The 23,186-nt window shown below is 43.6% G+C and overlaps 1 protein-coding gene across 2 annotated transcripts in view; it reads left to right on the top strand.

The window, feature by feature from the left end:
• Window positions 1-23,186, top strand: part of RFX6 (regulatory factor X6) — a 277,346-nt gene that overhangs the window by 59,966 nt on the left and 194,194 nt on the right. For both annotated transcript variants that reach the window (XM_029596443.1, XM_029596442.1), the window contains exons 5-6: window positions 11,572-11,649; window positions 22,473-22,500. In XM_029596443.1, the coding sequence (XP_029452303.1) occupies window positions 11,572-11,649; window positions 22,473-22,500 (106 nt within the window). The remainder of the gene's footprint in view (window positions 1-11,571; window positions 11,650-22,472; window positions 22,501-23,186) is intronic.

Below are 23,186 nucleotides of genomic sequence, written 5' to 3'. Positions count from 1 at the left end.
CTGTATTTCCATCACACACACAGGCAAAACTGAGATCGACCCTTACCTAATATAGAAATAAGAGACTATAAATTAGAAACAGAAACATGCAGATAAAGCCAAAATAGAAAGCCTGAGAAACTAAAATGTCTGAACAGTGAAATACTTAAGAGCAAAATTCAAAAATATAAGAATGCACATTCCCAAAGATGACATATTTAAATTGCTAAGATCTCTCTCTCTCTCTCTCTCTCTCTCTCTCTCTCTCTCTCTCTCTCTCTCTCTATATTTATTTATTTATTTTTTTACCTTTGTTGTCTGATCTTTGTATTTTTCTAATCAGTTGGTCCTGGTCTCTTTTTCCCATTTTTTCCCTTGTCACTCATTTCCTAATTCCTCTTCAGTGTCTTTTCTACTACTGTCTTCTTCCCTTCCACACACACATATATACATACATGCTTTCTCTCACAGACTCCCTCACACACTCACTCTCGTATGCGCTTCCCCCCCCCCCCCCCACTGCCCCAAGCTCACATTCTCTGCAGACATACATACAAGCTCTCACTTTCTCACCCCTCCCCAGGCTTATATTCTTATGCACACACAGAAGCATATCCAAACACCCATTCTCAGCCACACACACAAACCCATACTCCCATTCTCACCCACACATACACACATTTAAGGTCCCATTCTCACCCATACATACACACATTCAAGCACCCATTCTTACCCACATATTCAAGCTTCCATTCTCACCCACTCACACAAACCCAGACTCCCATTCTCACCCACACACACAAACCCAGACTCCCATTCTCATCCACACACAAACCCAGGCTCCCATTCTCACCCATATATACACACACATTCAAGCTTCTAGTCTCACCCACACACATTCAAGACTCCATTCTCACTCCCATACACACCCAGGCTCCAATTTTCACCCACACACACACCAAGGCTCCCATTCTCATCCACACATACACATTCAAGCCTGTGCACAGTTTCCGCTTCCTCCCCCCAGAGCAGGAAGATCAGCTGGCCTCTCCTGCTGCCACCGGCCTCCTGCTATCTTCGGGTCATACGGCCGACCAATCTTCCTGCTGGGGGGGGAGCAGAAGCTGTGCGCGGCGCTTCCGCTCTCCTCCACCCCCCAACAGGAAGATCGGTCGGCCGTACGCAGGAGGCCGGTGGCAGCAGGAGAGGCCAGCTGATTTTCCTGCTCTGGGAGGAGGAAGTGGAAGCTGTGCGCGGCGCTTCCGCTCTCCTCCCCCCCCCCCCCCCAAACAGGAAGATTGTCGGCCGTACGGCCCGAAGATAGCACGAGAGGCCAGCTGATCTTCCTGCTTTGGGGGGAGGAAGTGGAAGCTGTGTGTGGCGCTTCCGCTCCCCCCCCCCAACAGGAAGATCGGTCGGCCATATGGTTGCAGCATCGCTTCCCCCACGTGTGCCGTGGTGGTGCGCCAGGCATGGGTTCTCCTCTTCACTGTCGCGGGGATGGGATCCTGCGACAGCCTTGCAGTTCCAGTGTCAGTTGGGTGGGCCTAGGTCTAAATTGGGTAGGCAGCTGCCCACCCAGGCCCACCCGTGACTACGCCACTGTATCGAGCGCTGAACACGCTCTTTGATTATGGGGGTCATTTTCCAAGGAATTACCGCGGGTGATAATTCTGCAAATCGCGCTAACAACTGTTAACGCGATTTGGGAATACAAATTTTTAATTTTGTATTCAGGGGGCGGAGCAAATGTAAAGTAGGGAGGATTTATCGTGTGCCGCAAAACAGCTGCAGTGTTAGCGCGGCTCCTAACTACACCTCTTTCATTTGCGTTACATTGTGCGCTAGAGGCCAGTAAAGGTTTATCACAGTTCATGACAGTCCTGTTTCAGTATGCTGGAGAGAGAGAGAGAGAGAGAGAGAGACTTGCTATAGTTCCTCCTCCCTAGACAGGTATTTGTATCCCTATGGGAGGCCCACCTAGTAGTAACTCGAGGTGAGGGTTAAGTATTAGTGTAGGGGGTTAGGGGCCACTTTGACATTCAACGTGAGATGTACGAACAGAACAGTGGTCTCTTGTGAAGATTTGCTGGTCTTCGGAGTGAGGAAACTCACTCCAAGATGAGATTTGGGCAATGTTCTCTCAACCTAGCTTGAGGGAAGGCCAGCAAATCTTCACAAGAGACCACTGTTCTGTTCGTACATCTCACGTTGAATGTCAAAATGGCCCCTACCCCCCTACACTAATGCTTAACCCTCACCTTGAGTTTCTAGGTGGGCTTCCCATAGGGATACAAATACCTGTCTAGGGAGGAGGCACTATAGCAAGTCTCTCTCTCTCTCTCTCTCTCTCTCTCTCTCTCTCTCCCTGCAGCATACTGAAACAGGCCTATCATGAACTGCAATGTAGCCCAAATTGGGCTAATAGTGCAACTTATGATAAGAGCTTTTCGCATAGCTGATATCGCAATTTGTGATACACATGCTTATTAGCATAAGGTACACCCCTTTTTGGTATCGCATGGGATACCAATGCGATATTGGAAAATGAGGCCCTATGCCTCCCATAGATGTTATATCAGAATGTGTTCATAACCTGACATCACTTCTGGTATGGTTTTATATCTTTACTTGCTCTTGCCATTCATAGTATGCAGTCTGAATCAGTATTTGTATCTGTACACGAGGAATATTGCCATTGTTTTGTTTTTGTTTCTATATTCCCAAAAACTTATTAAATACAGAGTTATACAAACAAAAAGATGAATGGCTGGTTTTCCCCTGTGATTCACTGTTAGCCATAATTTGTTTTGTATTGGTGCATTCTGCTGAAAAACACTGCAGTGTCCCATATTTTGTTGCCATTTGAGAGGGATTATAACTAAATCTAACCAGATGGCCAGATAAACACTTTGTCATTGATAATTTATTTATTTATTTATTTAACTTTTTTTTATATACCGGCATTCATGAACAAGTCACATCATGCCGGTTTACATAGAACAAGGGGTGCAATGAACAGTAGAACTAAACTCGTGCAAGGGGGGAGCAGTTACAAAAAACAGGGGTAGAGTAACTTGGAAGAGCGGAAAGGGGGAGTGGGGAGAGATAGGAACTGTAAGGCAAAATATAAATAAGTTAATAATTAGTTAAATTACTATAAAGAGACATTGTTGTATGAACTGGAGATGGTTAAGAACTGTCCGGGAAGGCTTGTTTAAAAAGCCAGGTCTTTAGTCTCTTGCGAAAAGTTGGAAGGCAAGGATCTAGGCGGAGATCTGAGGGGATTGAGTTCCAAAGTGCAGGTCCAGCTGTCGAGAATGCCCGGTCTCTTGCTGTAGTGTGACTGGTTGATTTTGTGTTCGGAACCTGGAGGGATCCTCGATGGACTTCTCTGATTGGTCTTTGAGAGGTGTGAAGGCTTAGCGGGTATTGAAGATCCAGGGATGTGAGGTGATGGATTGATTTGTATATGATTGTAATAGATTTGTAGAGGATTCTAGCCTGGATGGGGAGCCAATGTAGATTTTTTAAGATGGGTGAGATGTGGTCTCTTCTTTTGGAGTTTGTGAGGATTCTAGCCGCTGTGTTCTGTACCATCTGTAGCGGTTTCGTGTATGAAGATGGAAGGCCCAGAAGTATGGCGTTGCAATAATCTAATTTGGCAAAGATTATTGCTTGAAGTATGGTTCTAAAATCTTGGAAGTGGAAGAGAGGTTTAATTCTTTTTAATACTTGTATTTTATAAAAGCAGTCCTTAGTGGTGCGGTTTATATAAGCTTTTAGGTTCAAATTGTTGTCAATAATGGCTCCTAGGTTCCTGACTTGAGAAGATAAGGGGATGTTTGGTATGAAGGTATGTTGAATGTTGTTTTCAGGAGTAATGAGAATAAGTTCTGTTTTGGAGGTGTTTAGTATGAGGTTCAAGCTAGAGAGAAGGTCATTGATTTTTGATTGGCACGAATTCCAGTATTCAAGTGTTTTGACTAATGATTCTTTAATGGGAATTACTATCTGCACATCATCTGCGTAGATAAAGTGTTTGAGATTTAGATCCGTTAGAAGTAGGCACAATGGGCGTAAGTAAATATTGAATAAGGTAGGTGATAATGAGGATCCCTGTGGTACTCCTATGTGGGCATGAAAATGGGAGGATTCCTTATTGTGTATTTTCACTTTGTAACCTCTGATGTTGAGGAAACTTTTGAACCAGGCTAGGGCAGACCCTGCTATTCCAATGGATGCTAGTTGTTTTATGAGGCTGGTGTGGTTGACCGTGTCGAATGCGGCTGAAAGGTCCAACAGGATCAGAAGGAATGAATGGCTTTTGTCAAGACCCAGAATCAGGTGGTCCATTAGGGATACCAAGAGGGATTCTGTGCTGGCAGCTTTGCGGAACCCATATTGAGAGGGGAAGAGGAGTTTGTTGTCTTCGAGGTAGTCTGAAATTTGTGAGTTCACTAGTTTTTCCATTATTTTGGCTATAAATGGTAGATTGGCGATTGGTCTGAAGCTGTTCGGGTCATTAGGATCTGCGTTAGGCTTCTTTAGGAGTGGTTTAATGATTGCCATCTTGAGGTCATCTGGGAAGAGGCCTTGTGATAAGGAGCAATTGATGATGTCTGCTATTTTATGTGATATGATTTCTGGGATGGACAGGAGGGATTTGGAGGGAATGTGGTCAGCAGGGTGAGAGGCAGGTCTCATTTTGTTTAAGATAGATTGGATCTCTTTGGTTGATGTGAGTTCGAATTTGTCCATCTGCGAGGCTATATTGGTATTGCTTGGTGTGAAGGTCGAATAAGGCAAGGTGGTGAGGGGTAGCTGCGATATGAGCTTGCTAATTTTGTCATGGAAATACTGGGCCAGTTCCTCGGCTTTTGATTGTGCTTGAGTGAAAGGAATGGTTGGAGTGGAGGGTTTTGTGAGGTTTGAGACAAAGGAGAAAAGTGCTTTGGCGTCAAAAACTAGATCATGGATCTTATTTGCGTAGTAGTCCTTTTTGGACTTAGAAGTGGCTGATTTGTACTGGTGGAGGGCCTGTTTATAGGCGCCATGGGTGCTTGTGGAGGGGGCTTTACGCCAATTATTTTCTTTCTTTCTTAAGGTGAGTTTCAGTTTTCTTATTTCTTCATTGAACCAAGGTTGGTTTTTTTGCGCTTTTGAGTTAGATTTTTTTGTTGTGATGGGGCAGAGCTTGTTAGCTATGGTTTCCGTAATATTGTTCCATGATTGAAGAGCTGTGTTAGGATTGGTGAGATCTATGTTGGTCAATGCTGATGTCAGTTGCGTGCTGAGGTCTTCGGTGGTGCATGTTTTCCTATATTGGAAGGATGGTTGAGGTTCGTGCTCCTTAATGATTTGGTTTATGGTGAATTTGGTAGTGATAAGAGAATGATCTGACCAGGGTATCTTCTTGCACTCAGGGGGAGAAGGATGTTTTATGCCTGAATTAACGAAAATTAGATCAAGCGTATGGCCTGCTTTGTGAGTGGGTTTTTTGACTATCTGGTTAAATCCTAGGGCGGATAGGGCCGTGAGGAGGGATTCGCAGCTGTTTTGGTTGTGCTAAATAAAATGAATAGAATTGCCAAGAAATAGTGAATAAATCATCAAGGTTTCAACAGTTTAGTACAAAGCAGTGTGGGTGCGGTGTTACTCCACTTGAATGCACAGAAAGAAAAATTGACAAACAAAAAGAAAATATCAAATGATATCTTTTTATTGGACTAAGCTAATACGTTTCTTAACTATTGTCCATTAAGCTAGTGTTACGCTCCTGCCCACAAGAAGCTTGGGCAGGTTCTTACCTTCTCACGGACAGCCAGCCACGCTGCTGCTTCTCTTTCTCCCTGAATCAGCTGGGGCCGTTTCCACAGCTGCTGCCATGTGGTCTGCTTCTCTGCTCCTGTTCCTGCCTTCCCCCGACGTGCTGCTGCGATCCCGGGACCTCCAGCCAGCAGCAAGACCGTCTCTCTCAGTGCCTGCTTCAGCCCGGGTCCTTGCCTGGCTGGGAAGCCGTCCCTGCCAGTGCCTGCAATCTTACCTCTGCTCCTGGGGCTGTCTTCATGGCATGGAGCCGTTCCTGCAGTCAGCCCTTCCCCCGCTTCCTCTGTAGCCGGCACTTCTCTCTGCCGGTGCCTGCAGCCAGCCTTGCCTTCTCTGTTTCTGTCCTTGCAGCTGGGAGCTGCTCCACTAACCTGCCTTCACCCAGCTCCAGTCCAGGGCTGCTCCACGGCTTCCTTGGGCCCTCCATGTGGCTGAGGACGCCACCAGCTGCCAGCTCTTCTCTCCAGCCTCCTAGGGCGCGAGCACGCGCCTCTTTGCTCCTCTTAAAGGGCCAGCCAGGTGTGGCCCCCTGCTGACCCCTCCCTGGGCGTTGTCCACCTCAGTCCTACTAAAGGGCTCAGCTTTCAGTGTGTCTTTGCCTTCGCAAGGAGTTGGTCACTCCTGAGATCCTCGTTCCAGGAGATGCCTTGTATTCCAGCCTTCTGCAAGGTCCAGTGTTCCATGTTTCCTGTTGAAGCTTCTTGTCAAGTTGTTTCAGTCCTGATGTCTTCAGTGTTCCAGTCCTGATGTCTTCAGTGTTCCAGTCCTGATGTCTGCCTGCCGTTCCAGTCCCAAGTTCTGTCTCTTGATCCAGTCCTGATGTTCCTGATGTCCATGTTCCAGCCCAGAGGTGTGTCTCCTATTCCAGTACATGTGTTCCAGTCCTGATGTTCCAGATATCCTTGTTCCTGATCCTGATGCCTAACCTGCCTTGTGCTGCCAGGAGAGCAGCGTATATCCTTGCCTTGTGCTGCCAGGAGAGCAGCGAACCTGCTTCCTCTTTCCTGTGCTCTCCCGCTCTCTGCGTGGTCCGCGACCAGCCTTCCAGGGCTGTGTAGGGCGCTCATGGGACAGGGTGGTCCGCGACTCAGTCCCGCGGGTGGTCTGAGTAGGGCGCCCTGTGGGACAGTGCCCATGTCTTCCTTCAGCCCTCGTTCCTGACTCCAGTACCTCGACCTGAGTCCACGTCTGTGCCTGTCCACGTCTATGCATCCTGCACCTCGTTCCTGAGTCCACGTCTGTGCCTGTCCACGTCTATGCATCCTGCACCTCGTTGCTGAGTCCACGTCTTGCCTGCGTCCATGTCTATGCATACTGCACCTCGTTCCTGAGTCCACGTCTATGCCTGAGTCCACGTCTAAGGATCCTGCATCTATGCCTGAGTCCACGTCTAAGGATCCTGCACCTCGTCCTGAGTCCACGTCTATGCCTGAGTCTACGTCATTCCTGAGTCTCGTCTGAATCCATGTTCCAGTCTTCGCTGCCCTGGCCTCCATCCGGCCTGCCGCTTCGTGCCGTACCCTGCGGCAGGTCCGAAAGGGCTAGGAACGGTCGGAGGACTGTTCACAAGACCAACATTGCGTTGTTGGGTCTTCCGAAGCGTGCAGGTCCGGAGGAGGGCCTGTCTTCCATGTCACTCCAGCCCTGCTTCCGTCCAGCCCATGCTCGGGCATGCCACGCCTCCCACGGCACTTCTTCAGAGTCCTCTGGGGTCGAGCCGTGGCCCAAGGACACACATCACCCAGGAGTGGGATCGCTCTCCTAGCGCTCCACAACAGCTAGTCCAATAAAATATCACCTGGTATATATTTTTTGTTTTTGTTAACCTTTATTTCTGTGCAGTTTAGTACAAAATGCAATTTCATTGATTATGGGAATTTTAACTACCTTGGCAGTGAATGGGTTAACGCTAGAGTGAATTTTTTTAAACACACTATTGCTATCAGTTGTGAATAGACAGGAAATTGGGAGGTAAAATAAGAAAATGTGAGGGCCATATTAAAACTACTTGCCAGGATAAGTTCAGGATGTAGCTGGAGAAACTGCAGGATTCAAAAATTGAATTGCTCTGACTGGCTCAGATTTATCCAGGTAAGTTTTTAGAATAAATCAGAGGAATTCCAGTGTGGGGTTAAATTACCTGCATAACTTAATGCTTAATATTGGCATTACCCAGTTATCTAGTTAAGTCTGGTCATGCTTGAAAGCAGGCCTAAAGTTATCTAAAGCTATCCAGATAACATGGACCTCATGCGGTTATATTCAGCAGAATACAGAACCAGCTGTGTTCACTGCATATGTGAGAAAAGTTATCCAGGTATCTTTAACAGGGTTTCATTCCTGCTTGCTGGATTTCTGAATATGGATCTCTGAATGTTTTCATGTTCTTTGGAATAAAAACTGATTCATTTCTGTTCCCTAAAGTTACTTGTGAAAAATGTCTTACAGATTCAAAGTTTACAAATAACATGGCACAAAGATAACTCAAAAAAAGCAACCACCAATGCTAATAGATTAAATCGTGACAAGTTTTGCAAAAATATTTATTTATTTATTTAACTCTTTTATATACTGACATTCATGAAAAAATTTCATATCATATCGGTTTACAAGGAACAGGGGTATTATAACATTAACGATAACGAGAAGAGCAAAAAGTTACAAAAAACAAGGTAGCATGGGAACTTGGGACTGAGAGAGTATAAAACAGAGGTTTAACAAAATTATAAGGTGAACAAATAGCGTACTGGGTGTGCCATGGGTCAGGTGTAGCAGACTCTAAAAGTTAATACATAGATAAGATAGAAAACGTATATACAAAAAGTAAGGGTGGCAGTACTGGAAGAGTATTAACAAAATGGATAAGGGTTGTGACTTTCCAGTCACAGGGAATTTGGGGGGGGGGGGAGAGGGGGAATATGAGAAAGCGTATCAGGTTATGAGAAGGCTTGCATTATCACAAAGTAAAACAGCAGATAATGCGCTATTTTTCGCAAACGGTACAGTGTGCGATATTTGCGCTAATCGTGCTATTTTTGTTTGAAACTTTTATTTATTAAAAACGTTTTGATGTATAACAAACAGTTGAAAAAACAGAAAAAAGATTCAGTAAAGAAAGAAAAAGGAGAAACTACCCAACCCCCCCCCGTTTCAAAGCAGGAATAAGCACAGTGAACTTGGAGCACATATGCCACTTCCACAAAATGTGTTACAGGGTATCAAGGGTATAGCCAACGATATCCAATAGAAGGAGCCTAGACATTGGGGAACCCCTCAAGAGACATGCAAAGCATTCCAGTAATTCCAATAATGTGTAGATAGCATCGTATAGGGACATAGTATGCTTGAGCAAATGGATAAGCTTCTCCACCAGCGCCAGTTCATGAACCTGTTTTTTCCAGCAACCAAGAGTGGGAGTGGATTTCCACACAAGTGCAATGGTATATCTGCCGGCATGTATTAAATGGTCCCCCAGAATTCTTTGGGAGGAGGTAAAATGATGGTCTCCCCAGTGACCCAGTAGACAAGAGTTTGGGACACATATCAATGGGTTTTCCCAGGACATTTAAGCTCAGAGAGTCGACCTGTTGCCAAAAAGAAGTGATAAAGGTGCAAGTCCACCAAACGTGCATGAAAGACCCCGCTCCTCCACATCCCTGCCACATAGGCCTGAGGAGGTGGGTTTAAACCTGGAATAGAAAAGAGGATAGCGATACGCCCGGTGGAGAAGCTTAACCATCACCTTGACTCGTCGGGCACATAATAAAATTTTATGAGCTTTTTTCCATATTCTATCCCAATGGCGAGTATCCCAGTTTAATTGCAAATCCCTGTTCCAGAGCTATATATATAGCTGTATTCATGTTGAATACAGGGTGACTGCAAAGCTTTGTAGAAGAGAGAGACTAATTGTGCTATTTTGAGTTTGCAAAAATTGGTACATGTATGCAAAAAATAGGCAATGAAATGTATAATTATGCAAATCATTCCATTACTTATTCAGGCATAGATAAATAATGCATAATATTTGTTTCACGGACAATATTGCAAAAAAATGAATTACACCTCAGACAGGTGTAGTTAATGATTTTTGATAAACTGCATAATTAAATACATATCACATGTAATTTATCTACATATAGCATGTGATAAATGCACTGTTTTGCTAAGTCAGCCTTGCATGGGTTAAGATATATATTGGCCCCATAGTTTAAAAAAAAAAAAAATGAAGTAGAAATCAAAATCTTCAGCAAAACTGTAATTGTGGTAATAGTGGTAGTGGTAATAAATGGTAGTGTTCCCATGTAAGCAATGGGAATCTCTTTAAGGGCATCACCTTTTATCTTATCTATTTCTACTTTTTAATTTGTCTGTAATTTATAATTTTATAAACTCTTGGGATTTTATAATTCGTATTTAGATGGCAATTTTAGAAGTTTTAATTAAATAATTACTGTCTTTTAGTGAATTTTATATTTATGAGAAATTGTAATTTTTTTCCTTTCTCTCTATTTTTATTTATTTATTTATTTATTTATTTTATTTATAGTTTTTTATATACCGCCGCTCATCAGAGATATCACGTCGGTGTACAGTGAACAGGAACTTTATGTTAATGTTAATTGATGTATAGAATGTGAACCGTAGAGATGGACTTTTGTCTAATCAACGGTATATAAAAACTGTTTAAATAAATAAATAAATAAATAAATAAATATGAAAATGCCTTAATCCTCACAAAAAATAATTCAAAGAAGTAAAATATGACACTTCCTGCAAACTCAGAATGTTGGGGTTTTTTTTTTTAGCATAAAGGGAAATAGAGCAAGCAATTCCTTGTCATCTATGCTCTTTTTTTTGGTGGGAGGAGGGATTTGGGAGGTGGCTCATGATGGCTTTGTCACTCTTACAGAACAGTTCACTATCAAGAAATATGAGATAGTAATTTTCGAATGGGCGCACACGCACACACTGGCGTGCGTACATCGGCCCACACCCAGGGACACAGTTATTTTATAATTTGTGCTCAAATACAAGTGCATGTATATAAAATAGCCTGGCCGCGCTCACATGTGCGCCTAATTTTAAGTAGGCGAGCAAAAATCTCGCTTCTTCCCGCGGAAATCATGGGATTTTAAAAGGGTCACATGCCAACATCATTTCCAGTTTACCAGTTCAGTCTTCAGTTTGCTCAGTTAACAGCTAGGTCTTCCAGACCCTCCTGGTTTAATAACCTGTACTCCGCCAAGTTACCCCAGACCCTTTAAACTCCTCTGAAATGGCTCAATCTTTTTCTTCTATAACTTACACGCCATCCATAGCAGAAGTAAAGTTACGCGGCATGTAACCTCGGCACACATCGGGGAGCATAAGTAGTTGTGCGCACATCTCTTGACGAGGCCACAATACGCCCATGCCCCAACCAGGCCACACCCACATCCCGCCACTTTTTGGAAAGTTGTGAGATATGCATGCTACGGCATTTACACGTGTCTGGACACTTTTAAAAATATGGTCGGCTCACACAAACCTGACTTATTCGCAAATCCTCTAATTAATGGCGCATACCAGGCTTTTAAAATTCACCCTTTTCTTAGTCCAGTAAAAGGTATTGCCTTATTTTTGTGTTTCTGTTTATTACACTTTATTTCCATGTGATAAAAAGGACTGTGATGATGTTCTGTTTACTTTTCACTCTTCTCCATGTGACAGCACACACAGACACATACGTTATAAACCCTTTTTTTTGCTATTGTTTTCTAGGTACCATTATTATGGGATTGGCATTAAGGAGAGCAGTGCATATTATCACTCGGTATATTCTGGAAGAGGTTTGACCAGGTACAGTGCAAGAACATTTTTGGCTTGCTTTTCTTCTCTGGCTAAAATGCTCACGTTATTTTCCATCAGCCCTGCAGAGCGAAGTCAGGAGAAGAAGCTGAAGTAATAGCTTTAAAAGCGGAGAGGCAGCACACAAGAAGCCTAGGGAGATGATTAGCTGCCCAGAAATGGCTTCTGGGTTCCCTGATTTGAAAGAAACTTAAAATAACAGAGCACCTTGACCCTTTCTTGACCTCTCACAAGCATTTTGAATTTATAGTTTTTATTTAAAAGGTACAGCATTTTAAGAAAGAATCAAGCTAAAAGAAGCATGTCTTTATTTAATTCTAATTTCCTCGTAATTTTCTCATTTACCAAAATGATTTAGAAGACACGGGGCATATTTATGATTGAGGTTTTTTGAAGACTACAACAGAAACAAAAACAAGGAGAAAGCATTATTTGTTTCTGTAAGTGTTACGTTCTGTGTGTTAAACTAGGCAGTAGCCCTTGGGTCATGGAAGAGATGACTCCACCCACAGGGAGGAGCCCTGTAAGGACTCACCACGACAGGCGGGATCTCAGCAGAGATAGACAGCAGAGGTAATAGCTTTATTATGCAGCAAGAATAACCCGAGGAGCGGGTTAATATACTCAGTCCAAGTAAATAGCCTGCAAGCAGGCTTCTCCGGTAGTGGTCCGCAGTGCAGGATAGGCCGGAGACTGAAGCTGGAAGTTGCACAAGATAATACAGATCCGGTAGTGGCTCGCAGTGCAGGGTAACCCGGGGAGTACCTTCTCTTGATGAAGCTTTGTGCTGGCGATCTCCGGTAGTGGTCCGCAGGGTGGGGTAAGCCGGACGCCGGTGGTAATGGTTGCACAAGACTGTATGGATCTGGTAGTTGTCCGCAGAGCAGGGTAACCCGAGAATCCACACGATGAAGGAAGAGTAGGTCCAGTACTGACTCAGAGTCAGAAGAAGCCAGTTGTAGAGCATGCACTGAGGAGACCCGGAACAGGTGCGCTGGAGGGTCGTCCGAGGAACGGTGATGAAGCTCACTGGAAGGAAGGTGAGACAGGTAAAGATGGCTCTCCGAGGAGCGGATAGCCCTAGGTGCGACAAGGCCCCCGAGGAGCAGGTACCGAGATCACCTAGTCAGGAACAGTGCGACGAAGTCCCAGAATGGCGGAATTAAGCAGGATAGGTATCCTTGCTTACTCGTAGCTTGGATGGTCAGCTGAGCTTAAGTATTGTAAGCGGATGACGTCATGCGGTGGGGACGCCCCCTACGTTCCCGCCATGATGTGTACAAGAAGGGGGCAGGCACGCGCGTGCATGCCCTAGGTTACCCTGGATGCAAGATGGCTGCCGAGAATGCCCACACCATCCCGGGCATGCCATGGAGGTCGGCGTGTGGTAGCAGTGATGGCCATACTCCCCTAGACTCTGCTGTAGGAAGAAAGGAGGTAAGCAACAAAGGTCACAGCCGTCTGCGACCGATGGGCGCAACAGTGCCCCCCTTCTTAGAGCCCCTCCCAGGGGGTTTCGGCTTCCTAGGATGAGTGAGGGGAAACCGATGTAGCATATCTTTGTCCAATATGTTAACGGCAGGCTCCCAGCAGTTCTCTTCTGGTCCGTATCCCTCCCAGGAAATGAGATATTCCCAATGCTTTCCTCTTTTACGTACATCCAGGATGTCATCCACTTTGTATGCGATGTCCTCGTCAACATCAAGAGGTTGTAGGTCAGGCGTTTTGCGAGAGAACTCTGAGAGGATGAGTGGTTTCAGGAGAGAAACGTGGAAAGCATTGTGTATTTTCATCAAGGGTGGCAGCTTCAAGCTGTAAGTTAAGGCTCCCAGGTGATGAAGGATGATGAAGGGTCCAATGTACCATGGAGCAAATCGAATCGAAGGCAGCTTGAGCCGAATGTATTTGGTACTGAGCCATACCTTATCTCCTGGCTTAAACTGGGGAGCTGCTTGATGAGCATCATAATATATTTTGGCCTGTTGTCTTGCTTTACATAAAAGCTCCTTGGTTTGAGTCCAGAGTTGGTGGATCTCATCAGCTGTAGCTTGAGCAGTGGGTGATGTACCAGATAATGGTATAGGAAGTGGTGGAAGTGACTGACGGACATAAACGATCTGAAATGGACTATATCCAGTAGTGGATGCCGGATGTGAGTGCAAGGCAAACTCAGCCCAGGGTAGTAACTCCACCCAATCTTTCTGTCTAGAGTTGACATAGGCCCGGGTGAACTGTTTAAGGGTTCTGTTCATTCCCTCCATTTGTCCATTAGATTGGGGGTGATATGCGGATGTCAGATCTAATGAGATGTCGAATTTACAACAGCACCCTCCAGAACTTGGCGGTGAACTGAACACCTCTGTCTGTTATGATGTCTTTAGCATGCCATGTAGGCGGAAAATATGCTGCACAAATAGTTTAGCAAGTTCTGGGGCAGTTGGCAGTCCAGACAGGGCCATGAAGTGTGCCATTTCTGAGAAATTGTCCACCGTGACCCAGAGGGTATTGTTTCCATTAGATGGTGGCAAATCGACAACGAAGTCAGTCGCAATGTGTGTTCATGGTTCATCAGGAATAGGCAATGGCTGAAGAAGGCCCCAGGGGTGACCAGCAGGAGGTTTTTTCCAAGCGCAGTAGCGCAGGACTCCATGTAAATTTGGATGTCCTTTTTCATAGACGGCCACCAATAATATCGCTGTAGAGTAGCGAGAGCACGGGCTTGTCCTGGATGGCCTGCTAACGAGTCGTAGGCCCAATGCAGCAGCTTCTTTCTTAGCGTCTGAGGAACCACTATTTTGCCTGTGGGAACTGAATGGGTAGCAGCCAGCATTATCTTCTCGGGGTCAGTAATGTGACATGACTCGTCTGGAACATCTTCAGGAGTAAAAGAGTGTGAAAGTGCATCTGCCCGGACATTCTTATCAGCAGGACGATATTTAAGCAGGAAATTGAACCGGTTGAAGAATAGTGACCAATAAGCTTGACGGTGGTTAAGTCTCTGAGCATGGATTAGATATTCCAAGTTCTTGTGATCGGGGTAATCCGGGAGATACTTCCTCTAGATGAGATTTGTGCTAATGGTTTCTGGTAGTGGTCCGCAGTGCGGGATAGGCCGGATGCCGGTGGTAATGGTTGCACAAGACTGTATGGATCCAGTAGTGGTCTGCAGAGAGGGGAACCCGAGAATCTACATGATGAAAGAAGAATAGGTCCAGTACTCACTCAGAGTCAGAGGAAGCCAGTTGTAGAGTAGGCACTGAGGAGACCCGGAACAGGTGCGCTGAAGGGTTGTCCGAGGAACGGTGATGAAGCTCACTGGAAGGAAGGTAAATATGGCTCTCCGAGGAGCGGATAGCCCTAGGTGCCACATGGCCCCCAAGATGCAGGTACCGAGATCACCTAACCCATAGCTTGGATGGTCAGCTGAGCTTAAGTATTGTAAGCGGATGATTTAATGCGGTGGGGATGCCCCTGAGGTTCCCGCCATGACACGTACAAGAAGGGGGCAGGTGCACGCCCTGCCCCCTAGGCACGTGTGCCCTAGGTTACCCCGGATGCAAGATGGCTGCCGGGAGCGCCCATGCTGTCCCGGGCACGCCATGGTGTGGAAGTAGTGGCAGCCATTCTCCCTAGACTCGGTGCTGTAGGAAGAAAGGGGGTGTTATTTTAAGCTTTGAGGCTATTTGGTAATTTTGGGAATAGATTTAATACAGGGCAAATTAAATTATATTAAATTATGACTCTGGAGTCTCTCCTGCGATACGAGGAAAATTCAATAAACGAAGATTTAAACTTTTGAAATTATTTTCGAGTGACTCCATTCATCTATCCAATCTCAAACGATCTTTGGCAACCACAGCTTTAAATTCTTTTGTCTTTTGATCTTCCTGTTCAAGTAAAGCAACCCTCCTGTTTATCTCAGTCAGTTTAAGATCCATAGCAGACAACTCTTGAAGTTGTTTAACGTTGGCTTGGTTTAATGTTTGATAGGCATTTTTCATCTCCAACCTAAAACCCACAACCAAATCCCAGAGTCCTTGTAGGGTCACAACAGCAGGACTAGGGAGGGAAGGGGGGAAGGCACCTCCGAGAGTACTGATATCGCTGCTTTCTCCCCTACCTGCTTCAACGCATGGTGGAAGGTCGGCAGTGATTCCTCCGGCTTGTTGTACCGGCACCATCAATTCTCCCGCTGCTACCTCCACTCCTCCTGCGGGTTCGCCGGTGCTACCCGCAGCCGTCGTTGATGTTATCCTCAGCGTCTCGGGGTCATTACTCCCCTCCAGCACGAGAGCGTCCCCGGAAACAGAAACACTTCCCGGGTCAGCATCAGCGTCTCCTCCGTCATCTCTCTGCGCCGGCGGCCTCCTTTGATCTGGACTCAGTGACGCTTCCTCCAGGAACGCAAGAGGCTCTCCCTCGCCTCTTCGCTCAGAGGGTTCCTCAGCTCCTGGACGGGTAGGTGCAGAGAGAAAGCGAACAATTTCTTGTTGAAAAGGCGAGGGTAGCGGTTCCATCGGAAAGACCCTCACCTTTCCTTTATGTTTGGGAGGCATAATTGCACTTTTCTCAAGAAAAGTAAAGTAAAGAAATTTTTGCAGAGGTCTTCAGAGTGTCGCGATCATGCCGCCATCTTAACTGGAAGCCCTCAAGGGTTTTTTCTGTAAGAAGTCATATGAAAATGTTCCTTTTTATTGGTTATTTTGTAAGTTTCTTTATTAGTTGTGTGACATCTGCGATTTCTGTTATGAATCTTTTGATTTGTAATGTCTAAAAAGTTATAAATAAAGAATTAAAAAAAAAAATATGACTGTGGTAGAAAATATCTGAGTTTAATAGCGAATAAGCGCATGTGTATTTTGAGGATAATTTCAAAGATCTCCCATAACTTGTGCCACAGATATGCACAGAAGTTACATTAATTTTCAAAATGCACTTATGTGCTCAATCCTGGTAAACTTGTGTGCAAACAGGACAGGGTCATTTTCAAAATCATCTCCATGGATAAAACAGTGGAAATGGCCTTTTTGAAAATTGTTTGCCCAATATGTGGATAAACTTATGAGTATGGCCTGTATGCATGAAAGTTTCCCCACAGTGAACATAGGTATTCTGAAAGCAGGTTGAGGGAGGGGTTGAGCTTGTGCACATACTTTTGCATTTTCAAAAGCATATGTGAAAATGTCCCCCAAAACATCTGTACACAATCTAGGAGTTGTAATTGTGTGCAGGTAGTTTTGGGTTGATAAATTTTAAACAGAAAGTTTGCACGTACTTTGCCTTTGAAACATGTGAAACATGCAGATAATTGCCTTAACATTTATGCAAGCTGTTATAAAATTATTTTCTTAAAATACCTGTGGACACTGAGACTAATATTTAAAAAAGCCTACAAGGGTTAGCATATGCAGCTAAAGTTAGCCAGATCAGTTATACCAGATATTCAGTGCGATAAATGAATCACCTGACACCGAATATCTTCAGATAAGGTTATCTGGTTAAACATACCAGGATAACTTTAAAACCTAAATGGTACGATTTGAATATTCTTTGAATATTGCCAGTTGTTACATTTACCCAGGAGCCTGTTCCTGGATAACTTTGAATATCCTCCTGCTCACATTCAGGCTCATGTAATATAGTGCGCTCTGCTGAGTGCATGGCTTTACACACACTTGCAAATTCAATGATGAAGGAACCCTCTTTCCTGTTTTTCTTAAACTTATCAAATGCAGTGATTAATGACCATCATAATAGGCATCATTGTGTGGTAAAGTGTACCTTTGTCACTCTGCCTTATGCATAATCATAGGTCAGTCCATATTTTTAAGTGTTTTTGTTGCTTAATTCACCCCAGTGATATACTCCAAATTTCTAGCAATAATCTTGTGTTACACCAATTCAAGGTTACTTATGTTTAAAATTATGAACCAAACTTATCTGGATAATACGATGTTATTACTTCTTCTTAACCACCATCGACTTTGAGCTTGATGCCCTCAAATTATCAGCAATATGAGAATTCACTATATTGCTGTTCTATGCCCGACATTGCACAATGTTTCGGACTAGCATCGAGTCCTTCTTCAAGGGCGTAATCTGCGTTGCAAGAGAAACCCATGATTACACTTTACATTCAATATTAGCAAAATAACTACGTACAGCGTTCTACTCACATATTCCATAGCATGGCGTATTTTGGCGTTTTTGTTAGCTTTCTTTTCCAGTAGTGAAACCCCTGCGGTTTAAATGTCCCGCGGAAATGACATCATTGCTACATCACAAGGAATACCATTCAATGGCATTATTTAATCCTGATGGCGCTACTGTACCCAACCTGAAGATCCATTGTTGTTCCTTTAAATTTAAATGAAAATTTGGATCACCCCCGCGTAAACTACGAGGGACCACGCTATAACTCGCCATTTTAATTGCTGGAACGAGTGTTCTTGTTCCATGCAATGGACTACCATAGGTGCTGCGATCTTTTTTGTTGTAATGCAACTCCGGTGTTCTGTTAACCGTGTTCGGATTTGTCGTTTAGTTCGTCCAATGTAATATAAGTCACACGGACAAATAATTAAGTAAATCACGTTTGTGGACATACAATTGGTCGATTGACACATTTTGTACGTAAGACCCGACTTATCTGTCCATTCAGTGCCTTCAATGGTTTGGGCACACATAGAGCAGTGGTTGCATTACAACAAAAAAGATCCCGGCACCTATGGTAGTCCATTGCATGGAACAAGAACACTCGTTCCAGCAATTAAAATGGCGAGTTATAGACGTGGGCCCTCGTAGTTTACGCGGGGGAGATCCAAATTTTCATTTAAATTTAAAGGAACAACAATGGATCTTCAGGTTGGGTACAGTAGCGCCATCAGGTTTAAATAATGCCATTGAATGGTATTCCTTGTGACGTAGCAATGATGTAATTTCCGCGGGACATTAAAACCGCAGGGGTTTCACTACTGGAAAAGAAAGCTAACAAAAAAGCCAAGATACGCCATGCTGTGGAATATGTGAGTAGAACGCTGTATGTAGTTATTTTGCTAATATTGAATGTAAAGTGTAATCATGGGTTTCTCTTGCAACGCAGATTACGCCCTTGAAGAAGGACTCTATGCTAGTCCGAAACATTGTGCAATGTCGGGCATAGAACAGCAATATAGTGAATTCTCATATTGGTGTAACACAAGATTTTTGCTAGAAATTTGGAGTATATCACTGGGGTGAATTAAGCAACAAAAACACTTAAAAATATGGACTGACCTATGATTATGCATAAGGCAGAATGACAAAGGTACACTTTATCACACAATGATGCCTATTATGATGGCCATTAATCACTGCCTTTGATAAGTTTAAGAAAAACAGGAAAGAGGGTTCCTTCATCATTGAATTTGCAATTAGTTTGAACCTAGTTCCATCTTAAAAGTATATTGCCTTTCAGAGCTTTTTTAAGTAGTTTACACACACTTGGACATGCGTTTTGGACGCACGTCCAAAACCCCTCATGAAATAAGGGGATTAGCGTGTCCAAAACGCGCGTCCAAACGAGCGTGTAGTTAATAGCGCTCTTCCCATGTAAACTCATATTGATGAGGCTATTAGCTATTACCCCCCCAATGCAAAAAATTGCCACGCGGCCATGGCGCCCATTTTAATGCTGCAAATTTAACGCCTGCCTGGGAGCAGGCATTAAAGCATGCGGCGCTCAAGGGCTGATGAATAAAAACAACAAAAAAAAAAAAACATGCTTTCTGTGATTCCTCCTATTAGTATCCTAGCAATACGAAATGAGAGGAACCAGAAAAAGCAGAAATATGTCCCGCTGAAGGGTTTAACAAAAAAATGTCTGGCACTTGATATTAATCTATTCACTCCTTCACTTCCTGCCAATTGGTCCATTCATTGTCACATGTCAGTGAAAGAACCAATCAGGAACAGCCAGGCTGTTCTAGATGCACAGCGACTTCTCCTGGATGCCAAATGCAGAGTGCTAGGGACACACAAATTACCCATTGCACATCCCTTTTAGTGCAGCAGCTCATTTGCCTATTGCATTGAGCGCCCAGGACAGGTGGATGTGTGTGCATTCAAAAAACATGTGCCCAGTTTGCACACACCTTTTTTACGTGCTGATGTTGTATTGGCTTGCCCTTGTCATAGCTGAGTGACATATTCGCTAATTCCAGATGTCGGAGTTAGCCAAATAAGTTATTCAGCTATTTCAACTCTGTCAGAGTATGCCCCTGAAATGCACCCTACTTTATACAGCTAAAATTTGAATGGTTAATTGCTAGGAATATTCAAAAGTTGGCATGTAGCTGGATAATATGCAAGTTATTCAGCTAAATGCCTTTGAATATTGACCTCTTTGTAATCTGAGATTTTGATGAGAATAAGCAAAAATCAAGAGCCAATTTCTTCTTCTCCAGATTCTAGTTTCAGAATTTAGCACTTTGTGTTAACTAGTATGAAGCACCCCTCTCATCCTCCAGTCACACAGTAATAACCTTTCTGCCACTGCATATACCAGCTCTGAAAACTCAAGCTGCATCCCACTCAGATGTGTCTGCGTTACTGTACCACCTACAACCCCCATTGCTACTGCCCAGTTCAGTTCATATGATGCTCAAAAGTTTGATATCAGTTTCATAGCCTTCCTAAAAAAAAAAATAGCATGTTGTGAAAAACTAGACTAAACTTCACTCTACTTATCAACAATTCTTGTCCCATTTCTGGGTTTATACCAAATGTAAATATATTCCATATAAAAAATGTCTTAAGCAAGTGAAGTGCACAGCAGCGCCGGAAAAAGAAGTTAATATACTCACAGAATCACTTGCAAAGAGAATGCCTGATCCAGACCTGCTTTTTGTGTGTGACTTAGCCATATGCCACTTCAGCAGCAAAATCTGATGATTTCTGTCTCCTCTAACAGCCAAGGACATTTCAATTTAACTTTTAATAAAGTTAAATTGATATATTGCATGTGTTCAATCCTTGTTCCTTTTTCTCAAATACTTTCATGGTGAAAATATATGTAATGGACACTCCAGTTCTGTTACCATTAAGCCCTAGGTATTTCCTGGTTCAGATACTCAGTATAGGTTAGAGAATAGGGGAGGCACCCTTCTCCACAGCCCTTCCCTTTGAGGGAGCGGGAATGGCCATCCTCTTTGAGAGTTGCTTTAAGCAGCTCTCTCCTGAGAGCTCTGGGGACAGTGGGAGCTGATTTTGAAGTTAGTGGAGGTGTGTTGGAGCCCTTGCCTAAGTTGGATTTTTGGGCCTGTTCTTAGGACTCCAGGAAGCCCTGCTGGTATTCTGTGATCTGCCCTGCCTGTCCACTCCCTGATGGGTAAGGGTCAGCATCCCAGGAAAATTTGGGCTTTTTGAAAGACTTTAATTTGTAGGAGCCTTGTGAGTCATCTGGGCCTCTCCTGGATGGAGGGAACGGGGAACCCTGTGCTTGAAGCGTCCAGGGATAGGGAAGGCCTGGCCTTTAGAGGTGGTGACCCAAATGCAAGGAAAAACTCCAGTGTTTACTTTAGTTTTTGGAGAAGAATTTTGTTGGAAGATCTGAGAGGAAGTATTTAGCTGTCCCTCTTCCCACCCATGAGAGGGATTTTTGGAGCTGCTTGCTCCAGCTGGCATCCATCCCATCAGGGATTTGTCTAAAATAACAAGATTACTGGAACATCAACAAAATGTGAGTAAGAACTTTGAGGACCCCCATCAGGAGTCTTCACACCCTTGGAGAGACTGTCTCTGTGCAGAGACAGTGACTTTCTATTTTTTCTTTTTTAGTTTTGAAAGGGGTGTCCTGCCCATCTGAAGGATACCTGCCCACTGGGAATTCTACTTTTCCCCAAGCCCTGGAGGGTGGACGTTTCCCTAGCCTTGGGTTAGATATTTCTACACAGATAGAGGGAAAAGAGACTGTTACAAAAAAGAAAAAAGCCTCTGGTGCTGTGGATTTATTTTCACATAACTTTTCTATCAGTAAAGACTTTACGTTTGGCCACTAACCCAGTGGCTCCAGTGTTTCCTTTGGCACACACGGCACACTTGAGTGAAAGAAAATTATCCCTTTCCCACGGAGAAGAATGAAGGTACAGAGAGTCGTCCCCCCCCCCCCCCCCTAGCACTCTGGGCCTTGGAAGTAAACAGCCCCCCCACTACCGCCAACAAAGGACTCAGATTTTGGGGGAAAGAGACTGGATTGTTTAACAGCTAGTCAGGTGTGATTTCAGCCCCGGCTAGAAAGTAAATTCTTTTATGGTCCCTGCGGGTTGCAGTCAGCACCCGGGGATGGGGTTACATATATACACACAAGTTGATCAGCAATTATTTATTTATCAATCTGTCAAATTGCACTATCTTTTCAAAAGAATAAGAAATGGAGTAAAATACAGGTCGCTTAGCTTTTTTTCCCAGTGCTTAAATTTCATTTAAATGTCTATGCTGGAAAACCCCCACTTTTCCAAATATCATATTATTCAACATAGATCCTTCTTAAGATCTATTATGCATTAGGACAATGAAACACAATTGGAACAAAATATAGCTGCGTTACTTTGAAAGAAAGCAATCTTTATGTTGAAAGCAAAATAATTGTGCTAATCGGAAGATGTAGCAGTAGAGTTGCGGGAATTTTGGCCAATCCTCAAAGCTGGCTTTATATATCTAATGAAATGTAACTGCTTTTTTAATACCAGAAGATAGTCTTTAATACACTTGCATAGATAGAAAATCTTATTGTTTTTTTCTTTGTAAATAATCAGTTACACTTTTTTTTAATAAAGGTTTTCGGGAAGCAAGTTGAAGAATGAGGTAAGTACATGAGATACAATTACCTTTCACCATTAAATATTATCTTTTTCTTTCTTTCATTCTTTCTCTTTTTTTCTATTCTCATTTCTTTGCATGGGAAGGAAATGTGATCTAGGGCTATGCTCCTTTTTAAAAAAATTTCATTTCCAGAAGTTGTTTGACCAGCACCACAGTTACCAGCAGGTGGAAACATCAAATACTTCATGCTTTAGAAAATTATATTTTCTTCAACTCTAAAGTATTTCCAGTTTTAGTACTATAGATGCTGCTTTCATTGTGGGTTTTATTTTTGCCTGTATGCTATTTCTGACTCCAATGAGATTATAAATCAGCTCAGGATGATCTATTGTACTGTATTACACATTAGTTTGCATCAGTCGAAAATCAGTGCCATTATGCTCATTTCATAGAAAAAGCTGTTCAGTGCAAAACTCTGAATATAGTACTCCTCTGTGGTATTCCACCTCAGCAGAAAAGGAATTTTCTTCTGAGGTGGAAGAGTCACAGCAGTAAGAGAGCTCTTTTACCCCCCAAATGCACACAACAAAGACCAAGATCACTAACAATACTCATTTTACATTTAGCTCACAACAATATATACAGGAAGAATGTCACATGTGCAGAAGAATTCCTTTTCAGTAATCCCATCCAAAGCTGTACTCTTATGTGATTCTGTTTCTTAATAT

The sequence above is a fragment of the Rhinatrema bivittatum genome, chromosome 3, assembly GCF_901001135.1.
Source record: "Rhinatrema bivittatum chromosome 3, aRhiBiv1.1, whole genome shotgun sequence".
NCBI classification, from domain to species: Eukaryota; Metazoa; Chordata; class Amphibia; order Gymnophiona; family Rhinatrematidae; genus Rhinatrema; species Rhinatrema bivittatum.
Note: the sequence above shows the minus strand (reverse complement) of the source record. Positions and strands in the feature narration are given on the sequence as shown.